Source organism: Rana temporaria, chromosome 1, assembly GCF_905171775.1.
Source record: "Rana temporaria chromosome 1, aRanTem1.1, whole genome shotgun sequence".
Taxonomy (NCBI): Eukaryota; Metazoa; Chordata; class Amphibia; order Anura; family Ranidae; genus Rana; species Rana temporaria.
Window position 1 is genome coordinate 184,109,320 of NC_053489.1, and position 13,177 is coordinate 184,122,496.

A 13,177-nucleotide genomic window follows, 5' to 3' on the forward strand; every position below is an offset into this window, starting at 1 on the left:
CGGGCTCTCCCATGCCATTGAGGGACCGGAGAACGAATCGTCAGGCGCCTATTCACAATGATAGAGATTATCTCTATGACCGTCGGAGGCCTGGGTGTAACGACGTGATGTCACGCCCGGATACCCGGAAGTAAACAAAGCCACAATCACGGTTGAAAGCACGAGTTTTGAGAATTTTTTTTCCCGATCCCATGCTTTCCAGCCTGGAGGAGAGATGTGGGGTCTTATCGACCCCGCATCTCTCCAAAAAGAGGACCTGTCACAATATATTCCTATTACAAGGGATGTTTACATTCCTTGTAATAGGAATAAAAGTGATCAAAAAAATAAAATGTAAAAAAAAGTGTAAAAAAAAATAAAAAAAACATTTTAAAACGCCCCTGTCCCCGGTAGCGCACGCTCAGAAGTGAACACGCATGTAAGTCCCGCCCATGTATGTAAACACCAGTCAAACCCCCACATGTGAGGTATTGCCGTGTGCGTTAGAGCAAGTGCAACAATTCTAGCACTAGACCTCCTATGCAACTCGAAAATAGTAACCTGTTAAAAAAAATTAAAGCGTCGCCTATGGAGATTTTTAAGGACCCAAGTTTATCGCCATTCCATGATTGTGCGCAATTTTAAAGTGTGACAGGTTAGGTATCTTTTTACTTGGCGTAACATCTTTCACATTATACAAAAAAATTGGGTTAACTTTACTGTTTTGTTATTTTTAAGTCATGAAACTCTTCCAAAAAAAGGCGTTTGAAAAATTATTGCGCAAATACCGTGCGAGATAAAAAGTTGCAATGACCGCCATTTTATTCCGTAGGGTGTCTGCTTAAAAAAAAAGGGATTTTTAATACAGCTTACCTGTAAAATCCTTTTCTTGGAGTACATCACGGGACACAGAGCAGCATATTCATTACTATGTGGGTTATATGGAGTACCTTCAGGTGATGGACACTGGCAATCTTAAACAGGAAATGCCCCTCCCTATATAACCCCCTCCCATAGGAGGAGTACCTCAGTTTTGTAGCAAGCAGTATGCCTCCCAAAATGGTCCCCAAAAGAGGGGTGGGAGCTCTGTGTCCCGTGATGTACTCCAAGAAAAGGATTTTACAGGTAAGCTGTATTAAAAAACCCTTTTTCTTTATCGTACATCACGGGACACAGAGCAGCATATTCATTACTATGTGGGATGTCCCAAAGCAATGCTTACAATGAGGGGAGGGAGAACATCTCCAAGACAAAAGGATTTAATTTAGAGGTATACTCAAATCATAATAAATCCAACTTAGTTGAGAAAAATAATTTTAAATATTAAATTTAACTCAAAAGGGAGCCCCCGGAATCCGAGGGTCTCAAACTGCAGCCTGCAGTACTGCCTGCCCAAAGGCTGTATCCGTATTCCTTCTTACGTCCAACTGGTAGAATTTTGTAAACGTGTGGACAGAAGACCAGGTTGCCGCCTTGCAGACTTGAGCCATAGGGATCTGGTGGTGTGCTGCCCAGGAGGCGCCCATGGCCCTAGTAGAATGAGCCTTTAATGATAACGGAGGAGGCAACCCTTTCAAGCCGTAAGCCTGAGTGATTAACTGCTTAATCCATCTAGAGATGGTGGACTTTGCAGCTGCCTGCCCCTTCTTGGGCCCATCCGGTAAAATGAACAACACATCTGTTTTCCGGATCTTCTCTGTAGCTTTAAGATAGGCCTTCATGGCCCTGACAATATCCAAGGTATGCAGCAACCCTTCCTTTCTGGAAGTAGGTTTAGGAAAGAAGGATGGTAATACCAAATCCTGGTTTAGATGAAAACTGGATATAACCTTTGGTAGGAAGGAAGGATGAGGGCGGAGAACGACCTTGTCCTTATGAAAAATAAGATATGGTTCCTTACAGGATAAGGCGGCCAGTTCCGACACTCTTCTGGCGGAAACCATGGCGACCAAAAATACTAACTTCCTTGTCAGTAAAACCAAAGGAATTTCAGCCAACGGCTCAAAAGGTTGTTTCTGTAAACTTGACAGAACAAGATTTAAATCCCACGGACAAAGCGGGGATTTAACTGGAGGATTAATACGTAAGACCGCCTGAATGAAGGTCTTAACTAGCGAGTGGGTGGCCAGCGGCCGCTGAAACCACACTGACAAAGCCGAAATCTGTCCTCTGATTGTGCTTAATGCCAGTCCTTTATCCACTCCTAGCTGGAGAAAACGTAATACTCTATCGATGGTAAATTTGCGAGAAAGCCATCGCTTGGACTCACACCAGCCTACATAGGCCTTCCAGACCCTGTAATAAATCACCCTAGAGACCGGTTTCCTGGCTCTGATTAGGGTAGAGATTACTTTCTGAGACAGACCTCTACCCCTGAGAATCAGGGATTCAGCTTCCAGGCCGTCAAACTTAGATGCCGTAAGGCAGGGTGGAGGATCGGACCTTGCGATAGCAGGTCTGGCCGTAGAGGAAGAGTCCAAGGGTCTCCCACTACCATCTTTAGGATTAGTGAATACCATGCCCTTCTGGGCCATGCTGGAGCTACCAGGATGACTGGTATGTGCTCCACCCTGATCCTGCGCAGCAGGCGAGGTAGTAACTGGATCGGGGGAAAAGCATAAAGAAGTTTGAACTGATGCCAAGGGCAAACCAGCGCATCGGTTCCGCAGGCCATCGGATCCCTTGAGCGGGATATGAACCTGTCTAGCTTCTTGTTGAGTCTCGATGCCATGACATCCACGTCCGGCACTCCCCATCTTTGGCAGAGTGCTTGAAAGATCTGTGGATGTAGAGACCATTCCCCCGGCAACAGAGTCTGGCGACGAAGTCCGCCTGAAGATTGTCCACTCCTGGAATGAATATTGCCGATATGCAGGGCACATGAGCCTCTGCCCATAGGAGAATCAAGCTCACCTCTCTCTGAGCGGCTTGAATCTTGGTTCCCCCTTGGTGATTTATGTATGCCACGGCCGTGGCATTGTCTGATTGAATTCTCACCGGGAACCCCTGCAATTTGGACGTCCAAGCCCTGAGGGCTAGTCGAGCAGCTCTGAGCTCCAAGATGTTGATGGGCAACTGCCTCTCTGGCTTTGCCCAAGTACCTTGGCGAGTGCAACCATCCAAAATTGCTCCCCAGCCCGTCAGGCTGGCGTCTGTGGTTACTATCTTCCAAGCCACTGGGCTGAAAGACTTCCCCTTCACTAGATTCTGAGGGTCTAACCACCAACACAGACTTTGTCGGACTCTTATAGAGAGCGGCAAAGGGATATCCAAGGCCTGTGGCCTCCTGCTCCATGCTGACAGGATGGCTGCCTGCAGGATGCGAGTGTGGCTCTGGGCGTACGGTACCGCCTCGAATGTGGCCACCATCTTGCCTAGTAACCGCATATATAGGCGAATAGTTGGTTCGCTTTTGCTTAGAACCAGTAGGATTAATTCCTTGAAGGCTTTGACCTTCATCAGAGGTAGAAACACTCTTTGTTGTTTTGTGTCTAACCTCATGCCGAGATATTCCAACTGCCTTGTGGGCTGGAATGCTGACTTGTCTCGATTTAGGACCCAGCCGAACCTCTCGAGGTATTGGACCGTGAGGGCCACTGCTCGTTCCAAGCCAGGAGACGAGTGATCTATGACTAGGAGGTCGTCCAGGTACGCTAGGATCGTGACCCCTTGGATCCTTAGCTTGGCTAGGACCTTCGTGAACACCCGGGGGGCCGTAGCCAACCCGAAGGGAAGCGCCACGAACTGGAAATGACGCGAAGCCACCATAAAGCGTAGATATCTTTGATGTGGCTGATAAATTGGGACATGAAGGTAGGCATCCTTTATGTCTATGGAAGCCATGAAGTCGTCCTTTTGGAGTGTGGTAGCTGCTGACCGCACGGATTCCATCCGAAATGAGCGGACCTTTAGGTATGCATTTACCATCTTTAGGCCCAAAATTGGCCTGACATCTCCATTGGACTTTGGGACGATGAATAGGTTGGAGTAGAAACCCAGCCCTTGCTCTAGGACTGGTACGTCTATTATTACTTCCTGGGAGAGTAGGTGATTTAATGCCGTCATTAATGCGGCTCCCTTCTCCGGATCGTTTGGAATCCTTGACTCCTGGAAATGAGGAGGCGGAAACCTTAGGAAGTCTAATTTGTAGCCCGTGGCCACGGAAGACCGTACCCACTTGTCGGGAATGCTGGCTTCCCAAATCTCTGAAAAGAGACGCAGCCTTCCCCCCACCTTCGTGGGTGGGGGCGCCCCTTCATAAGGTCGGCTTGGGGGCTGGCTTTGCTGGTTTGCGAAACCACTGCCTCTTGCCTCTAGCAGCCTGGCCCTGCGATCTGCTATTGAAGTTAAAGTTTGATCTTGCAGGAGGCCGTCGATACTGTTTGGCATTAGAGGGCCCCTGCCCAGGGGAGTGCTGTCGTTTAAACGCAGGCCCCTGAAACTTCTTCTTGGTTGGCAAAAGAGTACTTTTGCCGCTTGAAATAGTCTGAATGTATTTATCCAGGTCTTCTCCGAAGAGTCGTCCTCCATGGAAGGGAAACCCTACCAGGAGCTTCTTGCATGGGGGCTCTGCCTCCCAGCTCTTTAACCATAAGAGTCTTCTCATATGGATAAGGGATAACGATAAACGTGACGCTTGCTGGATAGAATCCTTAAATCGCATCTACCGTAAAGCGTATGGCCCTAGGGACATCCGAAAATTCTTCTGCCTGCTGGGCAGGAATAAGTTTAAGCATCTGCTTAGCTTGATCCGATAATGCTTGTGCAACCCCAATCGCAGCCACAGCTGGCTGCACTACTGCCCCTGCAGTAGTGAAGGAGTTTTTAAGTAGTGCTTCCAAGCGTTTATCAACCGGATCCTTGAACACCTGTATGTTTTCTACAGGGCATGTTAAAGACTTGTTAACACATGAGATGGCTGCGTCCACCGAAGGGGTTGCCCATCTCTTGGAAAATTTATCTTCCATAGGATACAAGGCAGAGAATCTTTTAGGTGGTAAAAAGACTCTGTCTGGTTTGATCCAATCTTGGAACAAAAACTTCCTCTAGTAGAGGATGGATCGGAAAAACTGCGTTGTTTTGAGGCGCCCTTAGTGAGCCCAAAGCTGAAACAGTCGATACCTGGAGATCTGGTGTTGGCAAGTTGAAAGCACTATGGACCAAGTCCGTTAAGGCTTGAACCCAACAGCTCTCCTTTTGGGAGACTGTCCCAGACTCCTCTGTATCCGAATCCTCGATCCCCGAACCTGCTTGGTCCTTGTCCAAGAGGTTTTCCAATTCTTCTGCAGAAAGGACCTCCTCCTCAGAGGGTCCATGCTCGGGCGACGGAGATCTATTCCGTTTCTTGCCCCGCAGAGCCATGGTTATCATCTTTTCCATTCTTTTTTCCATCTCCTTTAATGAGGTGGACAATACCTCGTCCGTGACCATCCTAGGGTTGGACTGACCCGAGCCAGCTCCAGCCCCAGATCCCGATGGCCCCAAGGCTCCCTCTCGGGAAAGCAGCGGCATAATTTTTTCCGAGACCTCAGATTCTCTGGGGGAATCCCCACCTCTTGTACCCTCTGACCCGGATGCCATGGTACAATACCGAGGTACGCCCGCTAACTTGTCGGTGTTTGGAACTATAACAATTATTGTCCAAAAACCCGTTTGGGGGAAAAAATGCCTTCTCTCCCTTTGATGGATTTTCTCTTTTTTTTTTTTTTTTAAACCCAAGAAAGAAAAAACATTCTGTCCCCCTTAGTAGTATTGCCAAAAAAATGCCGAGATGAAAAAGAACAGCCTATTTCTAGGCTAGACAGTCTTATGAAGACTGTAATATCTTTTTTGGCCACTGTGTGTCCTCGGCGCCCCGTGCTGCCGCTCTGGTCTCTTCCTCCTCAGTTCCAGCATAAACTGAGCTGATGGAACGAAAGGAAGGGCCGCCCCTTCCTTAAACCAACTGACCCGCCCTTCCCCCCTCAGCTAACGGCGCGAAATTGCGCTCATAAAAACGGGGGCGCGCGCGCGCGACCGCCGAGGGGGGGGGGGGGGTGGGGGGAAGGGAGCCCACGAGGAGGCCAGCGTTTGCCTGTCATCCAGGCTAGGAGGAAGAAACCCATGCAGCATCGCCTGGAGGCTTGCAGGTAAGCACAGCTCTCTAACACACACACACACAGCCACTCAATGCTTCAATACTACTAGGGAGGTCACCTCTTATGGGGAAATAACACATAAAGCCATCCTATCATTAAGATATGTCACTTACTTTGCCAGATGCAGCGCATAACTTTAGGCATGTCCCCTGTGACCCCCCAGAAAAACCTGCTAAGAACCAAGTTCCGCAAGTTTCCCCTCACTTACCTGCTCCATGCCGCAGGACTTTGCCAAGCAAGAGGCCCAATCTTCCCCCATCTCCGTGGGGCTGTCTAGACCTTCAGGCCCTGGGTTCCTATGAAGGATCCACTGTCCTGGGCCCATATAGCACTCTGGCAACAGAAACATTAGGCCCCCAAAGGTTTCTAAGTTCTGGGCCCAGGGTCCAGCTCTCTAAAAAGAGAAGCATTATGGGCTATACCCCAAGGGTTTGGGGTCCGGTTACTGACCACTTTAGCGCTGAGGCCTTTGGACAGAACCGGTTAGCTCACCTAATCCCAAGGATGCGGAGGCAAGCTAAACCATGACCAACACCTAAGACACTGGCGTAAAAACTGAGGTACTCCTCCTATGGGAGGGGGTTATATAGGGAGGGGCATTTCCTGTTTGAGATTGATAGTGTCCATCACCTGAAGGTACTCCATATAACCCACATAGTAATGAATATGCTGCTCTGTGTCCCGTGATGTACGATAAAGAAATATATAATATAAAAAGGAAAGGAGAGAAGAAGTGCCAGAATAGGCCCGGTGCTGAAGTGGTTAAAGTAGAACTAAACCATTTTGGATAGAACAAAGGAGGGTTATAATTTTTTTTTTCGCCATCTGTGTCCCATTGCAGGTATTTCCCTTTACTTCCTGTCCAATAGCCTAATAGGAAGTAGGAGAAAATCCCTGCAAATTAAGGGAATTCCTTGGGGACCCACAGGTCACCAGAACTAGTGTTCCCGTTGGAAGATTCCCCCTCTCTTTTTGTGGCGACAACCCAAAATTTGGGATTTTCTTTTACTTTCACTTTCAATGATAATGGTAAACAGGACACATAGAAAGGGTGAATCTCCTTAATGGAGGACACAGACAGACATAAAAACTGACAGGGGGTCTCTAATCCCTCTCCACTCTATACAAAAATGAGAGAAAAAAAAAAACAAATAACAAAAGTTTTGCCTTTAGCAATACTTTAAAAGCACATCAAAAGTTATTATAATATAAACTGCACCTAATCAATAAAAAAAAAAAAAAAATCAGGGCCTTTGGAAAAGAAGATACTTGTACTTACTACAGCTTGTGGCAGGGTAGTTGGACACAACCATTTGTCAAGGAGAAGGTCTCGAATTTTGCTCATGCTCAAGTTATTCACTTCAGCTATTTGCTTTGCTGCGGTATGTATGTCTAGAGAAATGAAAAAATGTTCTTAGGTTTAAGAAAATAGTTTGTGATGGTATTTAAAATGTTTATGCTCCTCAAGAAAGACTTTTTTCAAAGTGCTCCTTTCAAAATCTTGCAAAGTAAAAATCTAAAGAGATTTCATTACTTAGAAACATGTACAAACATAACACTAATACACAATGACTGAAAATATAGATACAGATATTTGAAGATCATCATCTACCATATTTGCAAGGACTTATTGCTCACCAAGGATTGTTTCACACTAAGCACTGATTGCACTTTAAAATATTTTATATATAATTTTTTTATAATTGTATGTATAATATGTATGTATGTATAATATGATTTAAACACCTTGTGACCACATCACAGAATTTTAAGCACAAATCATATCCAAGATTACAAATGTTCTTTATTTGGTGAGACAGCGCTGGTTATATATACTTATACACTAATCAATATAATACTATGGTATGTTATAATATCTACTCTTAAGCAGAGCATTAAAGCAGAGTTCCACCCAAAAGTGCAACATCCACTTTAAGGCCTCCTCCCCGGGGTACCCAATTTTGACAGGTACCTACTCCCACTTCCATTCCGGTTGCCATAGGCGATCGGAGGTGGAAGTTACCCCTCCGAAGTCTGAGAAGCCGCAATCTGTTACAGCCGGGTGCCCATAGTGAAGATGCCCGTGCCACTGAGGTAGGACACAGGGAGAGCACCGCTGGATTGTGGGACAGATGAGTGGCTGTTTTTTTTTAAAAGTCAGCAGCAACAAAAACTGTATCTGCTGAGTTTTAAAAAACAAAAATATGACAGGAACTCGGCTTTAGGTAGAAAAGGTTTAATATGGATACTTGATTAGTCAGACCTGGATAATCTCTGCCTGTTGGATTTCGTATCCTTTCTTCCACACTGCTGTGCTCATATAGCGAAACTATGAGATTGGCCGGTATACCAATCTGTTTCAAAAAGTCAGGCATATTTAGTTTGTGTGTTATCAGAACATTTTCTGTGGCTGACCGCTGGTATTGCACAGTGAGCTTCTTTATTAGCACTTCTGCTCTTTCATGAGCCTCCACCTTAAAAGGTTCCAAAAAAAAGAAGAAAAGAAACAAAATAAAATATATATATATACACATAAACGTATTCACAAACCATCTTTCAAAAGCAGTATGGTTACTATTTGTCATTGATTTAGTTTTTTGTTAATCTGCTCAGTTTTTTAGTTGTACACATAATCTTGAATTTGCCTTATTTGCGGTCTGCTACAAATTATTGCATTGCTACCATGTGTTACGGTAGCTTAAACTAAATAAATGTAAATGGTTAAATTGATATGCAGGGAAACATATGAACAAATTAAGTACTGGTATTATATTTTATTATTAACCTAGGCAGGTAATTTTTCCTGCAGATGGGGCAAAATATCCGAAGCAAAATTTTAGCCTGAAAATGAAAGTTAAAAATAATTTTTAAAACAGAGTCAGCTTTTGCAATATTCACCTTCAATCCAGAGATTTAACGTACAGTATTTCTTTCTGTAGCTATATGTCCTTAGTCTGAATGCCTGCATTAACCCCATTTTTTTTACCTCATGTTGTCCTAGTCCCAACCCCAGCCTCTGACTGTAGATTAAAAGGAGAAGTAATTCAGCAATGAGCTCATCTCCTGTCACTCTGCCGTCTCCCCCATAAGCATGTTCCTGGGCAGAAAGCCATTAAATTCAGGTATTTACAATGATTACATGAGTTGAAATAATTTCTATATTCATTTGTGCTAGGTTAGCTTAGTTGGCCTGTATTTTAAACAGATTCACTTATCAATATTTGATATTCCTATATTGCAGATTTTCATATACAAGGTGTAAAATGTTATGAAAGGACCCTCTCCCGTGCTTTGACAACTAGTAGGGGATCTTCCCCTCACCCCCACTAGCTGTCCACATTTTTTTTTTAATCTAGCAAAAACTGAGTGGAAAGCTACAGGTCCTGAAAGCCTTAGCGTCTGTCGGCGTGTAGTTTTCAATGAACTACCATGGTGCTGTGCTAGTTCATTGATTCTTCCTGTCAGGGTGCATTGGCTTGCTCGTACAAGGTAAAAAGCAAGCAGATACACCGATGAGTCTGCAGAAGACCTGCATAGCATCAGTGATCTGCGATTGCTGGTGCAATTAAAAAAAAATAAAAAAAATGCACTTTTTTCCCCTTCCTGCAAAAAAATGTGCATTTATTATTTTTTGTAAAAAGGTGAACTTATCTTTAAGAATGGATATCAGTGGATTTCAGACCTCTATCCAATTTTTTGTCCTTGGTGTAATCCCATTATATGTGTAAGAGCATGTCAGTACTATTTGGAGCTGAGAGCACCAGCAGGGGACCCCAGAAGAGGTCTGTGGCTGCTCTGTGGAATACCATTGCACAGAGCAGGCAAGTATAACACGAATGATTGTTATTTTGTAAAAATAAATTAAGCTTTACAACCTCAGCTGAAGGAATGTCTGATTGTCTTGTCTTTCAAGTACTGAAAGGATTTAATGTTCTCAAAATGTGTGAAGATTGTGGCTTTTTTGTAGGCTGGGGAGAAAGGGGGGGGGGGGGGCAATTTAAAATCATTGTTTACAAAAAGTAGAATGAGATCAGGCCAATGGAAAATATCACATTGTCACAGTCCTTAAAGCGGAGTTCCGGCCACAATTTCACTTTTTAAATATAAGTACCCCTGTAATACACAAGCTTAATGTATTCTAGTAAAGTTAGTCTGTAAACTAAGGTCCGTTTTGTTAGGTTGTTACAGCATTTAGACACTTTATAAAATAGAAATTGACTGGGGCCATCTTAAGTGTGGGCATCATGAAGCCAGACTGTATGACTTCCTGGATTTCAGCCTTGCAGATCTCGCACATGCTGTAATAGGTTTCAGATCAGGTTTCAGCACCTGTACTGTCCAAGTCACATGATTCTTTGAGACTGGGGAGTGCACAGACTCCTGGAAAGTTACACCCACTACATTCCCAGGAGTCTGTGCGGTGTAGGTTAGGAAGCTTAAGCACCTTTGAAGGCATCTAAAAAAAAAAAATGTTTTCTTAAAGGACTAATGACATTTTTTTAAAACTACTGATGTAATGTTATATTTATGGGTGGAACTCCACTTTAAGAGACTGTAGCAAAGCTGGATCAGTGCTATGGTGGGGCGTTGTTTTCTAATATTTGGGGGAGCCATATTAGGTTATAGATAGAGATCAGATGACTTTCAGGCCTTGTACACACCACCCAACATGTCCGATGAAAACGGTCCGCGATCGGACATGTCCGCTGGGACAGAATACGCGGTGGTGACGATGATGATGCGGCGACGTGCGCGCACCAGGAAGTTCAATGCTTCCACGCATGCGTCAAATCACTTCGACGCATGCGTGGGATTTTGGGCCAGCGGACATGTCCGATGAGTCGTACTGACCATCGGACATGTCCGACGGACAGGCTTCCAGCGGACATGTTTCCTAGCATGCTAAGAAACTTTTGTCCGCTGGAAACCTGTACACTAGGCCGGAAAACTGTCCGGCAGGCTCGACACACGGTCGGACATGTCCGCGGACCAGTTCAGCAGACATGTTCGGTCGTGTGTAGGAGGCCTCAGCTGTGTTAAGGTGGGATTATAAGGGTAACCCAGAAGTTTTGTGAAGAGAAATTCTTCACAAAAGAATTTTGAGGGGCTGTCCATGCTACTATGAATTATTTACTTAGGTGAGGCACACTCAGTCCAGCCCAGGTGCAGCATACAGCAAGGCATTGGTATGTATTGGCGGTGCGATTGTAAACAGGAGTACAGCATATAGGTGTATGCAAAAAGCAGGCTGTCTGCTGCATCTGGGCTGCTTCGGTGAAGGTAATATGGCAGGCTTAGCCATAATGTGTTCAAGAGCCCTAAGTGGCATAATTCAAAACATAAAAGAAATAGATAGAGATTTAACAGGGCGAAAGCTAAAAATCTTCATTTAAATATTTGTGTGTGTTAGCTTCTAATTGGTCTCTGTTATGGCTACATAATGTATATATAAGAATAACATTAAAGTGAACAGCCTGCTGGCAGGACACCACGATCTACATTTTAAGTTCCATGTATCAGGGAAACTCATTGGAAATGGAAAAAATAGGATTTTTGTACTCACCTGTAATCCATTTCTCTGAGTTTATGGACGGACACAGCAGCAATTGACCTTAGGGTTTATCTTCCTTCCTTTCAGGAGAGACTAGGCAGAAAAAACAGCTTTTCAAGTGTTAAAACACTTCTCAGTATAGCTCCTCCCAGGGGGCGGGGCCCCGGGTATATCCCTCACTCTGCCTCAGCAGCCCCAGTTTGTAACAAGCAGTACAAACAAAGGAGGGGAGGGTGCTGTGTCCATCCATGAATTCAGAGAAATGGATTTTACGGCGAGTACAAAAATCCTATTTTATCTTCCATTTATGGACGGACACAGCAGCAATTGACCTTAGGGACGTCCCCGAAGAGTGTCAAAAAAATTTGAGGGGTGGGAAAAAACACAGCAAATTAAGCTTCACCCCAAACAAACCAGAGTGCCTCAATGGAGTAACTTCAACCTTAAACAGCCGCCTGCAAAAAATTGCGGCCAAAGGAGGCATCCGAAGATGCACTCACATCCACCTTGCAAAACTTGAAAAGGTGTGGGTTGACGACCAGGTCGCTGTCTTGCACACCTGTAAAACAGACGCTTGGTCGAATGCGCCGTAACCAGAAAGGGAGGCACCCGCCCCTTTTAGGGCATAGGCCTGGAGCACGGCCTGTCTGCTCCACCTGAAAAATGGAGGCAGACGACCGCCAGACCTATATTAGGACCAGTCACTGACACGAACAGTGAGTCCGATCTCCGGAACAAAGCCGTAGCAGACAAGTACGCCCGTAGGGCTCGCACCACGTCCAAGGAAAGCAACGTGGCCTCCTTCGAGTTCTCCGGCTGAGGACATATAAAACAATGTCCTCATTAATGTGAAAAGCCGAAACAACCTTCGAAAGGAACGATGGCTGCGGCCGCAGGACCACCTTATCCTTGTGGATGACCAAGTAAAAGAGCCTTGCAAGACAAGGCTGCCAGATCCCAAACTCGTCTGACCGAAGGAATGGCTACAAGGAAGACCACCTTCTGGGACAGAGTCAGAGGAATATTCCGAATGTCCTCAATCGGAGCCCTTTTGAAGCACAGAGAGGGCCAAATTCAAGTCCCATGGAGGCAGTGGAGGACGCACAGGAGGGGCCACATGTCTGACCTCCTGTACAAACGTATGCACCAGGGAGTGCGTCGCCAACGGCCGCTGAAAATAAACAAACAGCCAAGGCCGAAATTTGACCCATAACTGTACTTAAGGCGAGAGCCTGATCCACTCCCCGCTGTAGGAACAGCAGAATCTGGGACAGCACGTATGTGGGGGGGTGCCACATCATCTCTGCACACGTAGAGATGTAGGCCTTCAACGTACAATAGCAAACCCTACGTGAAGTAGACTTCTGTGCAAGTAGCATGGTAGAGATCTCCGAGTCCGACGGACCTCGGTCCGTCAGCACCTGGCTCCCAACAGCCATGCCGTTAAAGCCAGCGACTGTAAAGCAGGGTGAGAAAAATCGGACCCTGCGACAGAAGATCTACTCTCAGG

The 13,177-nt window shown here is 45.5% G+C and overlaps 1 protein-coding gene across 1 annotated transcript in view; it reads right to left on the reverse strand.

The window, feature by feature from the left end:
* Positions 1–13,177, reverse strand: part of KNTC1 (kinetochore associated 1) — a 552,295-nt gene that overhangs the window by 115,201 nt on the left and 423,917 nt on the right. The window contains exons 50-51 of the mRNA XM_040347334.1: positions 8,380–8,590; positions 7,396–7,508 (exon numbers count right to left, since the gene is read on the reverse strand). Coding sequence (XP_040203268.1) covers positions 7,396–7,508; positions 8,380–8,590 — 324 coding nt within the window. The remainder of the gene's footprint in view (positions 1–7,395; positions 7,509–8,379; positions 8,591–13,177) is intronic.